Raw genomic sequence first — 20,974 nt, 5'->3', positions numbered from 1 at the left:
ACCTACATTGTATTATTCCGCATAACTTTCTACTGGATGTACTGATTTTGATAATTCTTTTTTTGTTGGAAAGGAGATATCCCAAGTTTAGTACCATGATAAGGAAACCAGGATCTGATGATGGGATCCCAGAGAAATCGAGGGAACTTCTTGAAAATCCGCAATAACTTTTTACTGGGTGTACCGATTTTAATAATTTTTAATTTAATCGAAAGCTGGTGTTTGTCATGCGGTCACATATAAATTTTATTGAGATCTGATAACTACTTTTTGAGTAATCTTTGATAACGCGTAGTTACTTGAATATTTTTTCGTCGATCTACGTTGTATTACTCGTCGATGTAATTGAAGTCGGTTTTTTTTTTTTTCGTTTGCGAGCAAACATAATTATTTATTGAAAGACAATATAAATACAATTACCGTATTAGCTGCTATATGCACGTGAAAATAGCTTTAACTAGCTATTTTACATAAATAAATATATTAATAGAATATTGTAAAAAAACTTACTTTACAAAATTATTAAATTCATACTACCAAACACCTTTTGTCGGCAGTATTAATTACCTCACAACAAACTAGATTATTTTTTAAATCCGTGCAAAATTTTAGCAAATCTGTATATTTTGTCAATAAGAAAATTGGGAAGGTCTGAGATCTTCGACTGCAATGTGCTACGTCGTCAAAATTTACCAATTGTCTCTTTCCGAAAGTCGACGTGCATTATTTATGACAGGGAACTGTAAATTTTCTAAGTTTATTTTATTTTTAACTATTTTTTTCTTACTATATGATTACTATTAATTCGGCAGTAGAAACAAATAATTCTTAAACTTTTTCAAGTTGGTAGGTACTCGGTTTTAATTTTATATCAAACTGAAAACTAATTATAGAAAATAATTACGTCATACATTTTTTACCCGCTTTGGCGCAACGGTTACAGCCATGGATTGTACCTGTTGCGCTGGCGGTTGCGGGTTCGATCCCCGCACATGACAAACATTTGTATTGGCCATACAGGTGTATGCTGTGGTCTGGGTGTTTGTGCAGTCGTTGTGGGTATCCCCACCGTGCCTCGGAGAGCACGTTAAGCCGTCGGTCTCGGTTGTTATCATGTACACCCGATAGCGATCGTTACTCGTAGTAGGAAATATATCCGCCAACCCGCATTGGAGCAGCGTGGTGAATTAAGCTCTGATCCTTCTCCTACATGGGGAAAGAGGCCTATGCCCAGTCGTGGGATATTACAGGCTGAAGCGACATTTTTTACCCATAGAAATGCTAATTAAAATATTTTTTAAAGTTACAGGGTTGTCAGTCAATCAATGGCAATAGAAAATACCACAATCGGAGGAAGAACTGTAAAAGTTCAGAAATTGATTTGGACGATGGGAAAACAATAAATAAAAAACAAGTCTTAATAAAACAAATGTATTCAATTAAATCAATATAAATAGCCATATATAAAAAATTTAATTCCCGTTTTCGATGGTTAGTTCACTTTGACAATCACTCGGTACCCTATCTGTAAACAACTCTGGAATCTAAAAAAAAAATCATTGTTTTTATTTATTGTTATACAATCGAATATTAAAAAGTAGAATAAAATCATTTATATGTATATTTTCGTATGTAAATAAAATAATGTAAAACGAGAGTACCTGCGGAGTATAAGCTTCTACTCTGTCAAGTAACGAATCGGAGTAGCCTGGAGTATAGAACCTGTCAAGATATAATAATATTCACAAATAATTCCTGAGTGTTATCGATAATTCTGGTTTTTACAACAAAAAAGTTACTAACGGAACGGTCGATTTTTGATATGATATTAAAAAATGTTTAAAAAAGTTACTACTTTATTTACTAAGCTACAAAAATTACATTTTCAAATAACTTAGGTTATGAAATTTTACTTAAGTAAGCGTATATAACTCATGCAATACAAAATTAATAAAAATGAACTGCGCACCGAACTATTTCCTCTGGGAAACAGCTATTGATTATATTAATGTATTCTTTTAACGAAGTACCAGGAACGGTATCTATTTCTTGAACTCTTTTTAAAGCACCCGTAGTCACAAACAATCTTCGAGCTCTTGCATCATTTGGCAATATCTAAATTTTAATAAATAATAAATTTTTAAACATTTTTATGTATTAAGGAAAAATAATGATTTTTCAAATATTTCATTAGAAATATATTTTAACTTAGGTACAACTTCAGCATATCAGAATAATCATAAGACAAAAGTGTAATGATAGACTTGAACAATGTGTTTAACCGGCTGTTGATAAAGTTTATCCTGCACATAAATTGTCCGTATTTATGCAAAATGGAACCACACGTCAAATTTCGGATTTTGCTTTTCTTTAAGAATACTCATTTAAAAGTGGTCTAAATTATTATACAAAAGAGAACCACGAGATTTTCCCTTTGCAAACAAGGTATACTAAAAGCAGAATGGAACCACCAGCAATAATGAACATTACGTAAAAAGAAAGAAAGACATTTGAGACACATACACAAATACAAAGCAATACCGAACCACAGTACCATGGGACACTTTTGTTCAAATAAAGAAACGATATTACTAACATGGCATTTTATACAAAACAGATCCACACACACACTTGGTACCATTATACATAATACATATTTTCTATTTATACCAATTATTTTTACTACACCAAATTGAACCAATTTCTGTGGTATGGTTATGCGTAGATTAAATATACAATTTAACTGTCTTTTTAATGCAAAATGGAACCACAAGCATTCGGTTCTATTGTGTATAAATAAATATTGTAAAACAGTAGAACCACCAGTATGTGATTCTATTTTGCATACTAGCGGTGCGGTCCACGTGGAATTTAACAAAAAAGGTTTTCTTAAGTTGACAGTTATAAAATAAATAAATTTCTGAAATAAAAGTAGCTTAAGTTACTCATTGTTACATCAGCTATCTGCCAGTGAAAATTCCGTCAAAAGCGGTTCAGCCGTTTCAGAGATTAGCCGGAACAAACAGACATAGACAGACATAAAAATTGTAAAAAATGTTATTTTGCTATATGTACCGTGTATACATCCATATGTATACCAGACATCCATATCTATATATAACACGTGGTTCAATAAATCCCGAGACTAAGTACTAAAAAAAGGTCTTTTTTATAAAATTAATTTTTATTCATCAACATAGTCTCCTCCAATAGCGATACAGTCCCTCCGACGCTTTTCTAACTTTTCTATCCCATGTGTGTAGAACGATTTGTCTTTGGCTTCAAAATAAGCCTCCGTTGCTGCGATAACTTCACTATTTGAGTCAAATTTCTTACCCTGAAGCATTTTTTTGAGGTCTGCAAACAGCCAGTAATCGCTGGGGGCCAAGTCTGGCGAATAAGGGGAATGAGGAAGCAATGCGAAGCCCAATTCGTTAATTTTGGCCATCGTTCTCACGGACTTGTGACAAGGCGCGTTGTCCTGGTGAAACACCACTTTCTTTTTGTTCATGTGAGGCCGTTTATCCGCGATTTCGTACTTCAATCGCTCCAATAAGCACATGTAATAGTCACTATTTATATTTTGAAAAGTATTCCATGCGCATCCCAAAATATAGACGCCATAACCTTACCGGCCGATTTCTGAGTCTTTGGACGCTTCGGGCGGCTTTCACCAGCCACTCTCCACTCCGCTGCCTGCCGATTGGATTCCGGAGTGAAATGGTATATCCAAGTTTCATCCATTGTTACATACCGACGAAAAAAATCCTTTTTAATATGATTCATCAACGCCAAACATCGCTCTGAATCATTGATACGTTGTTCCTTTTGATTAGTTGTAAGCAAACGCGGCACACACTACCCACTTAGAAAAAAGCTTTTTCATGGCCAAATTTTTATGTAAAATAGTGAAAACACTACCAGCTGAAATCTTCACTATCTCGACTATCTCTTGCACTTTTACCTTCCGATCTTCCAATACGATTTTGAGGACTTGGTTAATATTTTGTTGAGTCACTGCTTCATTTGGACGACCTGAGCGTTCCCCATCATTGGTGTCCATGCGACCGCGTTTGAAGTCGGCATACCACCGACAAATGGTTGCTTTAGAGGGAGCTGATCCTGCATAACATTTTATAAGCATTGCTGTGCTTCAACGGTATTTTTTCCCATTAAAAAACAATGTTTTATCAACACGCGAAACTAGTTTTTTTTCCATTGTATCGAAATTACAACCGTAGCGTCACTTAAATGTTTCAAAATCAATAATTTTATTGTTCCATTTTTAAAAATTTGACACATATTCTTGTATTGATAGCCATTACTTTTTAAAAATCAAAAGAGTTTTTAATATATGCGCCATTTCCAGGTTAGTCTCGGGACTTATTGAACGATCTAGTATACTGGACCGACGATTTACGTAAGATTGCCGGTGTAGGCTGGATGAGGATTGCGGAAAACCGGGCTAAACTTGGGGAGGCCTATGTCCAGCAGTCGACCGCAATAAGTTGAACTGACTGACTGATACATCCATATGCATTTAGTAAAGAGCGATCATTTTAATATTACAAACAGACACTGAACACAGTTACGAAGAGATACATATCCGATCCCCATGCCAGTGGGGCTAAAACTCTTGAGCATAGAGAGGCTCTGGTCGAACGCATAAATTTGGCTTTGAAAGGGGTATTCGTTTGGGGTAATGCTAACCTAGTCAAATTTAATGCTTCCAAAACATAAGCTTGTCTTTTTACCGCTAAACGGAGTCCATTCTCATTAGCTCCGACTTTCCGAGCTGTATCTGTACCGATCACCGATAGTATTGATCTTCTAGTCATATATGTCTCGTCTAATCTGAACTTCGGATAATCATAAGATCCAAGAAAAAACTTCTGGTAAGAAAATTGGTAGCCTCAACAACGTCAGGCAATACTTTACACCGCAACAGATTCTTACTCTGTACCATGCACAAGTTCGATCGTGCATGGAGTACTGCAGTCATTTATGAGATGGCTCTGCCAAGTACCAGCTTGCTACTTTGGATTCTGTGGATCGACGCGCCGTAAGACTCATCGGTGTCGAACCACTGGTTGACTCCAGACTTCAAGTCTAGAACATCGGCGCAGGGTTGCCTGTCTGTCGATATTTTACATGATATATTTCGGAGAATGTGCTCAAGAACTACAAGAAAGTCACTAACTTAAACTGGAGACGACATGAACAACTTTTTGTTTCCTCTTTTTTTATCAGAGTTTATTATGTATGTGTATATAAATGTTTATTATGCCTTTTATTCAACATATATCCTTATTATTACATTTTTAAATATATTTTAGAAAAAGACAAAAATATTTAAATATATAAAAATAGTAGTCTTCCGGTGGCAGGTTGAGGCCCAGGACGCCGGTAGTTAAGGTTCTAAGCTGAGAGCTTGATAAAAACTCTTAACAATTAATACATTAAAGTATAAATAAATAAATGGGATGTCTGGGAGAAATACCATAAGTCCGCCCATTGTACTTCGCTGTTTGTGACTATCTTTAAGCTTTATTTGTAATATATTTGTGGTGTACAATAAAGTATATAAAAAAACTGCAAAATTTGGATCCGCCATCACCTTTCTACCACCGAACCGCTGTTTGCGGCATACCAGCTGTTATCTTGATGGAATATTCAGTTCTCCTGTGGCCGTTAGGGCAGCCAGTATCACTAGCGAAACTAGCGGATATTCAATCCATATTACATCACATTACACAAGATGCAAAGAGCTTTTATAATGGTCTCATTAGTGATAATGCAATAGAAGACGATTTAGACGAACTAAATACGGATAACGTCGAATAAACGTATATATATATTATATAATTTCATTTATTTTTTGATAAATTATATTACGATATTATAAATACATAGTTTTATTTGTATCAGTAAATCCCTGGGGTGTGGTTCTTTTTTGCATATAAGAAAAGCTATCAACCAGTACATGTTAAAAGGAACCACATGCAGATTTTCTTAATTATCTAGAAAGTTTATGAGTATTCAGATCAAATTTGTATACACATACTTTAATTAGTAATTTATCCATGAATTTAAATAAAATATATATTAATTTTGCTTCATCTAACAGAGCTGCACGTGTTTTTGCAAATCCTCTGATATCTCAGAAGTTCGTTTTTGCTGGGTGGTTACTTTTTGCATAAATACGGACAATTATGAATAGACTTCAACAGCAGGAGGAATATTTCATAAATAAGAATTCGATGGTAAAAATGAATAATATACCAAAAACTTTATCTGTTGGATACCGTCATCCGTCAAATATTTCTGTTTTTGATGTACAGCGTATTTCTTTTGCCTCAAGTAAAATATTGTGCTGTCAAAATTTTAGGTTAGTTTATTGTTATTTTACTTTGCTGTCACCTATCGTGCTGTCATGTTCTTGTAAAAAGTAAACAGTTTCAAATTGTCCTAAACTAAAAAAAAAGAATCCATAAAAATGGCTGGAAGAGGTAGAGGCAGAGGTAATGGAAAGTCTTTAACACATGAACAACTACAAGCTCTCGGTATTACTCGCACTGATAACACAGCCGCCCCACAGAACTTGGCCCCGCCGCCTTTATTTCCTAAATTAGAAGTGAAACCCCTTCCCTTACAATGTGACGCGGCGACAGATTACATGGTTATTGTAAGGGATCAATTTCTAGAATACTTACACGAGTCCCCTGCATATGTGAAACCGAAAACACGCACTGATGGTATAGAACGATATTCCGACAAGTACAAGTTACTCGCTTTAGACGCGAAAAAAGAAGGCGTTTTAAATTGTGTTTGGCCTAACCTACCTCCCGAATTGAGACCGCATGGACGACGGACTAAATCAGCTAATCTCAAGCGAAAATTGTATGATCCAAAAGAAATAGCTAAGAGATTACAAAAATTGGAGAAAAAAGAAGCTAATGGAGATACAACTGAGTATATGGAAACAAATGAAAATGAGGATGAGGCAGAGAAAGGAGATGGTGATAATGAAGAACTGTCAGATGAGCAGGAGCAAGAGGAAGAAATTGATGATGGCACCGACTACGCCAACAACTACTTTGATAATGGTGAAGATGATGATGATGATGATGATAACGCTGATGATGGGCCAGTGTACTAACAATAACAAAAAAGCTGTCTCATATCTGTGATAATAAAAATTAATTTGTAAATGTTAAACTAGTTTTAAATTAATTTCACAAATAGTTACTCCCACCTTGGCATATTGAGCCAATACATATTTCAATATACAAGCAGGGGCTGCATGCAGCAGCGGCTCAAGAGCTGGTCGATGTAAGCAACATTGAAGTGACTGCTTCAAAGCACACGATGCTCTTGCTTTTACCTCGTTGGATGATTTTGGATTTGTATATAACTACAAAATTTATAATTAAACATTTAATACATAATTAAATATATTAATTAACATGCTGAAGTGACACAGTAATAAAAACATGAATTTTAACTCGAACATCGAGCCCACAACTAACTAACATGAATCTTAGTTAATATTAATAAATTTAATTAAGAGCAAAGTAGGTCATCAAGATTAACAGTCTTGGTATACTTGTTAAACACAAAACTAAATTGTCTATAAAGTCCCATTTAAGAATATTTAGAAAAGTTTTGGGAACATTCTGCATGCCAAACCAAAAAATCTTAACAACATACACAAAAATAAAAAATACAATATTTATTAAGGTTAAGTCAGTGCAATTAAATTATTCTCAAAACAGCCAACTAATTATCACACATATTAACCATCATTTTGTGATCATGTGAGCATAATTTTGTGATGTCATGATCAAATTAACTAGAACAAGTAAGCACTTCCAACAGGCATTCTAATTTACTATGATTTAATTGATCAGGGAGAGCAGCTATTCAAACTAACAATAAGTGATAATGATGAGACAGTATTTTTTAATGTGAATAAACTATATATTTATTGTAATTCCAGTATAAAGCAAATTATTATTTATCAATACTACGAGTATTAGTATAAATATCAATCTTGTTGGGTATCATTGTTATGTAGCTCACTTGTAACAATCTTGGAAGTGCATTAGCCACAGCAATTGCGAGACTATGTTGTGGGGAATGCTTGGCTATATGACCAAGGGTCCATGCAGCTGCACATAAGTCTGCATCTTCAACTTCATTGCTTTGAAGTATCTCTACAAGTACTACCACTGCCTTGGATTGTAAAATTTTCATTAATACATACACTTAAATTCTAGTAATCTAAAGTGAATGTCATATTATTACAGATTTTGATGAATTAATTTCAATATAGTATTCATACCTATATTACACAAACTTGAAAAGAGTTTTGAACCTTTTTTTTGAGGTACTCAAAATCTGGAAAAGCCCGACTGATAAGAGACACACAAGATCACAGCTAAATAATACTGCTCTCGAGGACTGTTGTGTTCATGTGGTTAGTGAGATAGCCAGAGCTCCTGGGGTCGGTCGGGGGTAGGATCGGCAACGCGTTTGCGATGCTTCTGGTGATAGCGATAGGCGTCTAAAGACAAGAGACAACAGTAACAGCATACCTTCATATCAATCGTATAAAAAAAAAATTGATATTTATATATAATATTTTTTTATTTAAGTAATTAATAGTTGGTTATAGTAGATACTGTCTGTACTTTATTGCTTTGCCAGATGCTACCTTTGCTTCAATAACGGCCATTGCTAACTGGTCAGACTGGCCAGCAATATAACCGAGTGCCATGCAAGCGGGGACCCGGGTGCCCCCCGACCCTTCCGATAACAGCTCCACCAGCGGGCCACAGCCACCAGTGTTCACCACTAACTGAGCTAACTGCAAGCGGAGTAACAAACATTTTTAATCTTTTCAACATTTTAGCTCAAACCCTTCTTTATCTTTTATACAAAGAAAGAGCCTAGTCAGTATCCAAATCAAAAATATTTCTAGAGAGCTGTTCTAACATGACGTCTTAAGTAGCTCATTTTTATGAGCGCATAAAGTTAATTTTTTGACGTTTAAATGAATATCTTTATGTGTTCATTTTTGCAAGTTTACAAAAAAGAGCACTTTGAAAGCTCTTTTCGATGAGATCTGAAACTTTACCGCATTCAACTTCTTTTGTTCTTAAAAACGTTATTCAACAGGCATAGGATCTGAAGTTCAAATCATAAATCTGAGCTCATACGGACTGACCTAAGTCATTTTCCTATCTGATCATTATCCTAGAATTTAGACAAAGATGTGATGCGTGTAGGTGTGAAGTATTTTAAATGCATGTGTATCATTTACCACATTGTACAAAAAAAAGCTACAACTCAAAAGTTTTAAGTACCAAAAAAACTAAAATGCATATGAAAGAACTACTTTTTAACTGACTTCCAAAAAAGGAGGAGGTTCTCAATTCGACTGTATTTTTTTATGTATCTTAGTTCAGAACTTTTGACTGGGTGGACCGATTTCAACAATTTTTTTTTTGTTCCAAAGGTGGTGTCAAGTGGTCATAATATGGTCCCATTTAAATTTATTTGAGATCTAACAACTACTTTTCGAGTTATATCTAATAATGCATTTTTACTTGGCTATTTTTTCGTCGACCTACGTTGTATTCGATCGATTCGAACTTTTTTTTCGTTTGCGAGCAAACAATTATTTGTATATCTAAACTGTTCTGGTGTAGTAGTGCGAGTAATCGCCGACTAAACAATACCGACGGTTTGCGGATTAGATTCCAGCTTGGGATAGATATTTGTATTTCTTTCCGATTTAAATGTTTGTCATTGTAGGCCCCCAACCGTGCCTGGGAGAACACGTTAAGCCATCCGTCCCGGTTGTTATCATAGAAACCTGATAGCAATCGTTACTCATAGTAGAGAACATATCCGCCAACCCGCAGTAGTGCTGCGTGGTGGATTAACCTTCAATCCTTCTCCTACAAGGAGAAAAAGACCTATACCTAACAGTGGGATGTTACAGGCTGAATGCGATATCTAAACTAGTACTATAAAGAGGAAATATTTAATGTTTTATGTAACTTGTAATGAATAAATGAGATAAATACGAAACTGATTTTGTAACATATATAATGTTACTAATTTAGTTTGGTGCGTAATTGCTCTTTTTTTTCTTGTTAGCATGGATAAGTGATTGTGGATTAAGTGATTGTGCTAATGTTATTTTAGTAGGCAAAGGACGAATTTTTTTTATAATTAATGCAATTTTAGTAGGCAAAGGAAGAAGGTTGCAAACATCTTTCTGCTGAGTTCATATAATTAAAGTGTCTAGGAGAGAAACTGATCTAGAATTATTCCCAAATTCCTAACATTCTTGCTGTAGTTTAGAATAGTATTGTTAAATACTACAGGTAGTATAAGTGACCAATCTATACAACTGATTAAAATTTAAGAGATTGTTTGAGGAAAGGAATGATGTTGGTTATTGATGTACAAGATACTCTAAAGCCTTGGACAAGAAAGGTAGGATAGAAATGGGGCGAAATTCGGAAAACTCAGATGGATTACATTTTTTTAAGTAAAAAAATAACTAGAGCATCATTCCAGGAGGATGGAAAGTACTGGAAGAAAAGAATTCATTAAATATGTGTGTTATGATAGGAATGATGTGATCAATGATAGGGATGATCATTTTACAACTAACGGCGTCACAGCCTACTACTCCATAACAAACTGCTAGTACGTACTCTTTAACACCACACTCGAATAATTGACAAAAATTAAAAGAAGAAAATTCAAAGGAAGTTTTCATGACTGAAAGATGTCCAGTAGAACTGAAACTCCGAACTGAAATTGTACTTACTATGTACTCAAAAACGTAGTACGAAAACTAAATACGTGTGTTTTTAAATCTGAACAATATTTCAAAACCCTTTGGCGGTGTGGATGTGAAGAAAGTAATAAATGATTTTGTATTCCGCGTCTGGTGTTTGGAACTGGCACCTGCAGTGGTGGTGAATCTGCATGGACTGAATAGATTTTCTATACAAATAATTCAATGGTAAGCTCTAGTTTTTCGTATATTTTTTGTGAATCCCCTCTGATTACCTCTCCTACTGATTACCACCTCTGATACCTGTAATGACGTATACGCGCGAAAGCATATAATTTATATGCACTAATTAAAATGAACAGTCTCTTTTATTTTTCTAACTCCAATCGATTTTAAAAATTACCATACCTTAGCATTTTTGCACCTGTTTCTTCGAGTACAGATTTATAAATATGACGTCGTTAGCCATCTCTATATGCCCGGTGTTGCAGCGGTTACGAGCTTTCTTGTATTTTTCCTAATTAGACGAATTTCTATTGGTCTTAAATTTTGCTTTGGCCTGTTTTTCTAGTCTTGCAGAGCTTTGATGTCAGCTGTGAGCCATGTAGCTGGAAGATGCTTAACACGTACGGGACGTACCGGGGCATCAAAAAGATGGGTGAGTGGGGAATTAAAAATAGTAATTTTATCATCCACACCAGACGCGCGATACCGATGAGTAAATATTAGCAACATCTTCACATAGTCGGTTCATGTCCATACCACAAAAATTGCGTTGCAGAAGGGTTCTTGACTTAGCTTTAGGGGGTTTTATTTTATAAGAAAGCAAAACTAGATCATGGTATGAGAATGTATCGGCAGAGCACTGGCCATGTTTTTCATCATGGTCAGGTGAGGAGACAAGAATAAGGTCAAGAAGAGAAGGAACACAGTTAGGAAAGGATTGAGTGGCTTGAAGGGGAAGAATATACATATTTGCAGAATTGATTACAGAGCGTAGACGTGAAGATCTCCCTTCGAGTTTTAGAAGGCAAATATTAAAATCCTCCATGACTGCAGTATGACTATATAAAAAAGTATAAAATCCTAAAAGATTTTTAAAAGAGCAAAGACGAAAGAGATATTTAATATTGTTACTTGTAAATAAAATCTAAAAATTCTATTATTAGCAGCATTAGCGTGGGGTAAATGCCACACCTTGCTCCACAGTGGGTATGCCAAGGCCGTTTGTGCTTCGTGTTTCCAGAGACCCGACATAGGAGTAATTCCTAAGGGGGGCCGTTGGGTGTGAGCCTGTGAGGCGTTTAAACAGAGGTATGTGGAACGTCTCACGTCGACGGAATGTTTGACGATGTCGCGCAGCAGGCAAGCCGCGGCGCGGCGCACGGGCGCGGCGTCGTGGCCGGCGTGCAGCAGCGCGGCGGGCAGCGCGCCGCCCGCCACCACCGCCTCGCCCAGGCCCGGCCGCGCGCCCGCCACCGCGCTCAGCGCGCACAGCGTACTGCGCTGTATATACGGCATTACGTTACACCGGTTGCCATTAACGCTATTCGATAGATAACGGTATCCGACGGACAAAAGTTTTATGATATATTATTCTTTTTCCCGACAAATATCACTATTTTAGGATATTTCTACTCGCAATTGTGAATCTAAAAGTTATAGTTTCTCAATTGTGACAAAACAGGTCTTACTGACCTCTTCTACCTGCTACTTGTAAAAGTCTGTTCGTTACTTATATGAGCGGGATAAACTTTATACAACTAATGAAACGTGCCATTAATATTGCGTTAATTGCCAATACTGCATTAATATTTGCCTTTATTCTTGAGTTGAAATAGCCTTACGGATATAACTCGTGAATCGACAACAAACGTCGCTGGATAAAATACAGGCTATCACTAAAAGCCCTTTTCGATATTTATGTTTTAATTAAATCTCATGGACGATGGCGTACTTTAGCTAAAGTAGCTTCCACTGAGGGGATCTCCATTGACCTTTTACCTTCTTTTGCCACTTATATATACACTTAGAATTCAATGTATTGACCTATTTAAAGAATATTTTAACCAAAGATCTAAGAAAAAGGGTAAGATATATGGTATCGCACAATCTAACCACATTGAGCACGACCCCTATGGATTGATAATCATGTTTGAGTAGAACAGGAACTGTAACAGCACTGAAACTTTATTCCGGACACATCCCATGCAATAAATTTTCATTTCTAATGCGGAAAAAATTACATCTCCGAATTGATCCGTCTGTGATGTTGTTGATGACTTCTACCACATACTGATGTAATGTGCCCGGAACAAAGACAGCAGAGATAGATGATCTTTTGTTAATGAGTTGGGAAGATGTAATAGTATTCTGGCTGACCCACTCTCAGACTCGGCCCGAATGTTATATAAGTTATATTTATGTATATGTAATAATCTAAGTCTCCTAAGCAGGGCGACATATTCGCTCTTACGATAAAGCCCTTAAATTTGATTTTAAAAAAATGGACAATGGCGATAGAAATCGTCATGAAGAAATCAGAAAATTGTAAATACTTTAGTCAAATTCTTCCTACATTATTCAAATTGGTACCTTTAATTTAGGATCTTGATTCTCTAATCCGCGTACTAAGTGACAAATTGCACCCGCATCCACGACGGCTTCTGGTTTGTGTTGTGCTAAATCTACTAAAGCACCCGCAACTATCTGTAAAAAAAGTAAAAAAATACAGTAAGTAACGCAGTTCAAATTTTGACTATTGGCAGATTTAACCGATGAATTATAAATACACTTTACAAAATTCATGAATGCAATTTTAATTAAATAGGTAAGTAACTGTTTTTTACCTGTTTTAAACTTATTTCAGGTTCTTGAAAAGCCAAAACTAATAATGGTAACGTTCCAGCATCTACAACCAGCCCGGCTAGGTGCTCGCTATGTTTTCCCACATATCCCAGTGCCCAGGCAGCATTTTCTTTTACCTAAGATGCCAATATCAAAAACTATAATTTGATTTAGTTTGAAAAAGTCATTCTAATATATAAAATTCTCGTGTCATGGTGTTAAACATTGAACTCCTCCGAAACGGCTCGACCGATATTGATAAAATTTTGTGGGCATATCGGGTAGGTCTGAGAATCGGCCAACATCTATTTTTCATACCCCTAAGTTATAAGGGGGGGGGGGGGGTTAAGCGAGTTAATAACATATATGGCAAAGAAACGTTTGCGGGGTCAGCTAGTATTATCAATATAAAATTGAATAAAAAAATACTTTCTGTATAACAGCAAACCACACGTACCTACGTAAAACAGTAATACTTAGATTTAAATACATTTACATGAAAAAGCACCATTTAGCACTTCAGGTTTAAGTCAAGTGTTTTATGTTGATAATTTACTACGTAGGAGCCAAACTTCATCATCATCACAGCAGCCTTTCGCAGTCCACTGCTGGACATAGGCCTCCACAAATTCACGCCAAAAATGGCGTGAACTCATGTGTTTTGCCCATAGTCACCACGCTGGGCAGGCGGGTTGGTGACCGCAGGGCTGGCTTTGTCGCACCGAAGACGCTGGTGCCAGTCTTTGGCCTGTGTATTTCAAAGCCAGCAGTTGGATGGTTATCCCGCCATCGGTCGGCTTTTTAAGTTCCAAGGTAGTAGTGGAACTGTGTTATCCCTTAGTCGCCTCTTACGTCACCCACGGGAAGAGAGAGGGTGGCTATATTGTTTGATGCCGTAACCACACAGCATGAGCCAAACTTAAATTTCGGCAAATTTCAATGCATACCTGTGTATCAAAATCTTCTAGGCACGAAACAATGTGCTCTAAAGCACCGAGTCTCACAATAGCTGACGCTAGTTCTTCATTATGTCTATAACATAGAGTTTTATATAAGAAATAGCAGTGCCTGTGACATCGTCCGCGTTATGGTCAACGTGATTCTTTAAATTGGCATAACTTTTTTTATTTATGAACCGATTAACATGAAACAAACACTATATGTTAAATGAAGCTTATCATAATATATTAGTGAAAACCACATCCAAATTGGAAAAGCCATTTCTGAGATTAGCGTGCACAAACGCACAGACAATCATCATCATCATCATCATCATCATCATCATTTCAGCCTATTGCAGTTCACTGCTGGACATAGGCTTCCACTTATACATAATATGTTACATTAGACGTATTGATGATAATTATAATATCAAAAGCACAAATAGAATTTAAGTTAAAATGGTATAAATATTATCGTCTTACTTCGCAATAGCCCTGATTAGGTATAAAGCTGACCGCTTATAATAAACCTGTAAATACAAAAAATATATATATAACAATGACATTACCTATTTGGCGTAAAAGTAAGTCACTTTCATCCTTTCTTGTTTAACATTTATATGTCATTTATGGAAAATCTTTTGAACCTCTAGATTACATGCTCTTTCTGATACGTCCGAAAAAAAATGGTATACAGAAGATATAAAAATATCTTGGGATATTACCTATTGTTTTAATTATTTCTCTTTGTGTCAATAGTTTGCAAATTAATATTTCAAAAACGAAGTAACTTAGATACTATTATCCCGAAATAAACATTATCGTTAGAATATTGTCAGGAATGCATATGTTTTTAAATACCTACGTCAAATTAATAAATAAGTTACGCAGCCGGTATATTAACGATTCGTCAAGATTTTTATAATTTTGCAATCGGAAACCAACATTTGAATGAATCATCATGAATTACTTCTTAAACCAAAATGATGTGGTATATTATAAAACGAACGTTAAACTTGTTAAGATTCTCAATAGAGATAGTGAGCATTCCGCTGTTCAGTATTTGCCGCGCCACCGCCTCGTCGTGCTCAGCGAGCCGCGCGGCCGCCACCACCGCGCACTGGCGTACCGTGCTGCAGCCATCGGAGAGTAAGGGTCGAAGCAATTCTTAAAATATTTGATATATCAATTTACATATTATGAGCACATTTTTTTTTCCTAAGAATGACTATCTGGAAATAAAATTATTAATTTACTTCTTTTGTGAATATTTTAGGATGGGTAAAATGATTTTAGGCTATGTAGTTTCTCCGTTATCCAACGTCTTGTGTTAGTCCATGAACACTCATGTGGTATGTTCATTGATATTTAATATTTGCACACCGTAAGGTAGAATATGTTTAGACTATACTAATGTTAATCTTGTACAATTTGGACACCATGTTCTTGCAAATAAACAATTATTATATATTATCAAAAAAAAGAATCACTAGTCTAAGAATTTTTTCTTTTCTTAATACCATACCAAATGGTAAATCAATGAAACAAATAACGTCATCTATGGGAACCCTATTAGGTTATGATATATGGCGTTATTAGAAAACGTCGTTACTAGAAACGTAACGAGGTCATTTGTTCAGTAAATTTTACGTCATATGAAAATCGATTCTTAAGGAGTAAACTCCAAAAATGCTTAATATTTTCTTTGTCTACGTGTTATATAAGTAATGTAACCATTTAGATAAGTGAAATAATAATGATACAATATAGAAATTGGGAAAGCAATAGATTATACTATTATTTTTCTTGAATTACCTAATACTCCAGCACTTTCAAGACATTTAACATTGGTTGCTCTTGTTGCCAATTCAGCCATCGTCTGTACAAAGACTAATCGGGCTTTTTGATATGTTTCGAATACTGAATAAAGAAAAAATACATTCGTATTATATGGTGCATATTTGTAAATCTATTTCCATTATCCATACTCATAGGTGGAAAATTGACATTCTATTTACAAGTATTAATAGTAATTTATTCGCTTTCCTGTAGGTACCTCTACTTTTTTACCTAGTTGAATATTCCGAGGACTGCTCATAGAGTGGCTCATTATTCAATTTAAATAAATAATAATAAAATTACAATTCAGAGTTTGCGCAAAATGCAAAAACCTGAATTATTGTTTATCTTTGTCTATGTGTATCCATGTATTTAATGACAATTGTCAATTTTGTGTTTTTTTTTACCAAATTCAAGGAGGATAATACATTGAGTATTGACCCGCTGATGTTCTTTCGGGTACATAGGTACTACCTATGCATGTATGAATTTATTCACACAGAAACAACTTTGTAATTCATTTTAACAAAAATAAGTAATGTAATATATAAAAAATCCAAGTTACTATAATGTGATGATATAATAACAAACACAGTTTTCATTTTATACTTATGTAGGTACATATTATGAAATCGTTTTGGCATTTCAATTATTGACATTTTTATGCAGAACTTATGCAGGTATACCTACCCAGTAGTAATATTGCGGCTTATGCAAACTATAGATATTCTATTAACGCTATGTAAATACGTTTTAGCGTGTATCAGTAACAAGTATGTTAGTTGTAACTTAGCATTGCTTACTGCGCGGTCGCAAGTCGTGCAAGCAGTCAAGCACCCGTGAAGCAAGCGTGAAGGCCGTGTGACGTCCGACATCACGTCGCTCTCCACACACGCGGCCCGGTGCCTGGATTGCACACATAGAAGCCCATTGTGAACCACGTCGCGCGTCGCCGCTGCTTACCTGGCAAAGTTCACTCACACACAAGTACACACAACTTGTCGCGACTGCGGTTGCCGTTCTCGACCGCTTACTTATTCATTTTACTTATATAAAAATCTTAAACACAGTAACAATGAGATTCTGATTATTAATATTAGGAAAAATCGTTTTCAATTAAGATATATTTCGAACTGCATGCGGCCTATCTATAGTGTGACAGTGCAGTCTTTATGAAATAAACAAACTATGCCGTATATTATGGTGATGGGAAGCCTTAGCGCGCCGCATTTATCTAAGGACGAAGGTGCAACTGTTTACGGGCTGAAAAGTGAAGAAAGATCTACGCTTGTGAGGGTGGGTTCCATTTACCTTATTTAAATTCTTTTACTTGTTTATCTCTACTTAACTTTTTTTTAACCTATGTCTAAATTCTTAAATAGTCTTAATGTTACAAATTTAATTATAATGTATGTATACCTAATATGTACTTAATATAATACTATACGAGTACATATGAAACAAGATAATGTAAACTTTATAGACGTTTTTATTTAAGTAAGGTAGTACAGTAGGTAACATCAATATTTCTTCATAATGTTGAAAAATATGTCTTTTTTTCTTACCTTATTTTATACACAACATGCATTAATAGTTAATACTTAAGATAAAAATCTCAAGTAACCAAATTTTTTGTCTCAAGTAACGCAATTATATACATACACACATAGTGCGTTTATTATTATATACAAGCTGTGCTCGCGACTTCGTCCGCGTGATTTTTTAAATTGCCATAACTTTTTTTTATTAACCGTTGGCATGAAACAAACGCTAAATTGCCACAATATATTAGTAAAAACCACATCTAAATCGGATAAGCCGTTTCTGAGATTAGCGTGCACAAACGCACAGACAAACAGACAAAAATTCGGACAATCATTGTTTTGGGTGCTTTTTTTTTGCTGTCTACATATACACGGTGTTCCCTGAAAATCAGTGTTGGGGCAACGATGTCTCGACAATACTGAGTCCGATTGGTGTCTTCACAAATTCATTTTTTTTTTATTTTTTTTTTTTTTGTGTAAAGCTTTGTATTTTAGTATTAGGATTGAATTTTGTTGAATTTTATCTTACGTAAGGAGTGTTTTGTTACCAATAAAATTTATTTAATTTTATTTTTGATTTTTTTTGCGTTGATATAGGTCTCAATATTTTTTCTTATATATCTTAAATGTACAGACAGCGACCCGTTACATTTTTATTATATGTATTGATAATTGTGTTCACTTAATCTGTTTTAAAAAAATCCTTAGAATATTGAAATTTATCATCCTAAATGTAATTAACTTGATATTAAATTAAAGTTAAAATACCGGTACTGTACAATACAAATAACTACGCGATTATAAAAATAATAAGTTATTACTACTTAAATGTATCGAATGTTTAATTTTATAATTACTGAGGGCAACGAGTAAAGCAATACATACATAGTGTATAATTGACGTGTGAATTGATTTTCAGGAAATGAATTCATCTTTTGGTATGGTAGTTGCAACGTCATCGGACCAAGAACGGACTGTTCGTGTGACACAGAAGGGTCTAACACTGATGCTCGTCAACAGGATCCACGGTTTACTGGGCTACGACGTAGTATCGCACGCCATGGCTATGACCAACGCGAACCGGGAACTGGTCTCATTCACCATGTACAAGAAGTCAAGTGCAAATTCTCACGGTCAGTCACACGGTCAGACGCACAGTCAGTCACACGGTCAGACGCACAGTCACGGTCATACCAGCTCTCATAAAAGTCATACACACAGCAGCGTGGTTACGCTTTGACGATTTACTTCGTGTCGACGTGCCTCCATCACGTGATAACGTTTTTACTATATAATCTTTATTGAAATTAGTGGTTGTTAAATTACGATGCAAAAAATTGTAATTTAACGGTTATATAAATAACATTTATGATTGTGTATAAATAAAATGAATAGGAATATTTAGTAAATAAAATTATATCACTGAATATGTATGTTTTATTTCAAATTTTCATATAAAAATGCATAAATAATACAAAACATATATCAGTCTTTAAATACAATATGGAAAAAGTACCTATATTGTTAGAAATGGATTTATTAACAAATCATGTTACATATTATAGGTATTATATTGAAATTGTAAAAAATAAAAAAAAGCATTTTAGTAATTTTTTCTTTGTCATATAAAAACGACCTTTCGAGTAACCAATGGCCTAAATTTCTAATCTCCTATATATTATGTGTATGTAAACTATACTAGTTTTCGTTCCGAGCTAAGGGCCTGTTTTGCCAATTGCTGACAAAGCTGTCTAAAATATAACAGTATCCCACAGACATGTTTATAATGCATTTTTATTTCCCATTGTCAAACCAATCTATTTGCCAAATACTTAATACTATTTACGAACTATGAATCCAAAAGTTGTAAGTTACAAGTAGAGGTGAAACAAAACCTAAAAGCCTTTTATACTTCCAGCTGACAAATTTATCAGTAACTTAAGTGTAAGATAAATAAATAAAACTTTATATGTAACTGTGATACTTTGCCTAAAACTAGCGTTAACTAGAGCATATACTTAGGTTGAAATGTATTTCAATAATATTACAAACGATATATATTTATGACACATTTGGACCTTCTAGATACAACACATTACAGATTAATTATGAAAGCAATGCTTAATATCTGCAATAGCGGTAAAAGACTAGGCATGTCAGTAATTAAGACGACTTTATTCCTTAAAAATAATACATTGGTCTTTCATACAACTAACAATAAGTAATATATTAATTTTTACAAGAAAATTATTTCTACCGTGTACAAGACTACCATAATATTGCAGCTGGGATAATTTATAAGTAAAACTTAAATAGCAAGGCGCTTCATTACGATACGGTATCACCATTTTAATTATCCACGCATTGTATCAGTGATCGTTTCTCTCGAATTTATGTCGCTCTGCAGCTAATTTCTTCAAAGCCATCGCATACTGCCTCTGTACTTCGATTAACCTAGAATATTCCGCATGAAGCGCCGCCTTTTGTTCCTTCTCAGAATTAAATTTCCGTTCCACTTTCTTAACAGTTTGATTCACCCATTCAACAATAGACTCGAATTGCGTCATGAATTCTTCTCGTTTTCTCGCAGATGACATGACTCTGAAAAAAACGTAATTAAATATTTTTATGAAAGTGTAAACAATAGGATCATATAATAAAAATTTCTATTCATAGTGACACAACAATATTAAATAATAATTATATTCCGAGTTCATTATTGAAATATTTTTATTTTCGAATTTTAATAAATAGTGATGTGTCTGTAGCGATGGACACTCGAAAGTCCTAGACGTACACACTCGATCTCATAATAATAACTTGTTCCTTATTTTAAGCGACGCATTGGCGCAGAATTCACGGAAACTGCCTGATGCTTTAACGGTCGCGAGTTTGATTCTCGTACATACATGAATACTGTAGGATTTTAGTGAAGGCCGTCAAATCTGAGTGTGCAGCTCTAAAAATTTAAATGTTTAAATATC

The 20,974-nt window shown here is 34.9% G+C and overlaps 4 protein-coding genes and 1 long non-coding RNA gene across 5 annotated transcripts in view; 3 read left to right on the top strand and 2 right to left on the bottom strand.

Annotated features, from left to right (window-relative positions):
- Positions 1–1,417: 1,417 nt before the first annotated feature.
- On the bottom strand, positions 1,418–16,717 carry LOC123659648 (sperm-associated antigen 6-like). The gene is made up of 14 exons (XM_045594848.1): positions 16,678–16,717; positions 16,423–16,527; positions 15,617–15,774; positions 15,091–15,137; positions 14,614–14,698; positions 13,669–13,803; positions 13,415–13,528; positions 12,152–12,325; positions 8,717–8,869; positions 8,083–8,235; positions 7,256–7,414; positions 1,970–2,115; positions 1,662–1,722; positions 1,418–1,544 (listed from the first exon to the last, which is right to left on the bottom strand). The coding sequence occupies exons 1-14, from the start codon at positions 16,715–16,717 to the stop codon at positions 1,473–1,475; spliced, it is 1,602 nt and encodes a 533-aa protein (XP_045450804.1). The 3' UTR covers positions 1,418–1,472.
- Positions 4,771–20,974, top strand: part of LOC123659654 — a 17,028-nt gene continuing 824 nt past the window's right edge. The window contains exons 1-2 of the long non-coding RNA XR_006744049.1: positions 4,771–5,276; positions 13,180–13,187. This is a non-coding gene — a long non-coding RNA (uncharacterized LOC123659654). The remainder of the gene's footprint in view (positions 5,277–13,179; positions 13,188–20,974) is intronic.
- LOC123659652 (DNA-directed RNA polymerase III subunit RPC7-like) lies at positions 6,339–7,218 on the top strand. Its single transcript, XM_045594851.1, has one exon. The coding sequence runs from the start codon at positions 6,497–6,499 to the stop codon at positions 7,157–7,159; it is 663 nt and encodes a 220-aa protein (XP_045450807.1). The 5' UTR covers positions 6,339–6,496; the 3' UTR covers positions 7,160–7,218.
- Positions 17,380–19,374, top strand: LOC123659653. The gene is made up of 2 exons (XM_045594852.1): positions 17,380–17,742; positions 18,910–19,374. Exons 1-2 carry the CDS (start codon positions 17,635–17,637, stop codon positions 19,228–19,230), a joined length of 429 nt encoding a protein of 142 aa, XP_045450808.1. The 5' UTR covers positions 17,380–17,634; the 3' UTR covers positions 19,231–19,374.
- The window catches only part of LOC123659646 (coiled-coil domain-containing protein 93), a 17,690-nt gene continuing 16,129 nt past the window's right edge, over positions 19,414–20,974 (bottom strand). The window contains exon 11 of the mRNA XM_045594846.1: positions 19,414–20,591. Coding sequence (XP_045450802.1) covers positions 20,360–20,591 — 232 coding nt within the window. The 3' untranslated portion in view covers positions 19,414–20,359. The remainder of the gene's footprint in view (positions 20,592–20,974) is intronic.

The sequence above is a fragment of the Melitaea cinxia genome, chromosome 14 (genome assembly GCF_905220565.1).
Source record: "Melitaea cinxia chromosome 14, ilMelCinx1.1, whole genome shotgun sequence".
Classification (NCBI taxonomy): Eukaryota; Metazoa; Arthropoda; class Insecta; order Lepidoptera; family Nymphalidae; genus Melitaea; species Melitaea cinxia.
This window is presented reverse-complemented; position numbering and strand designations above follow the sequence as displayed.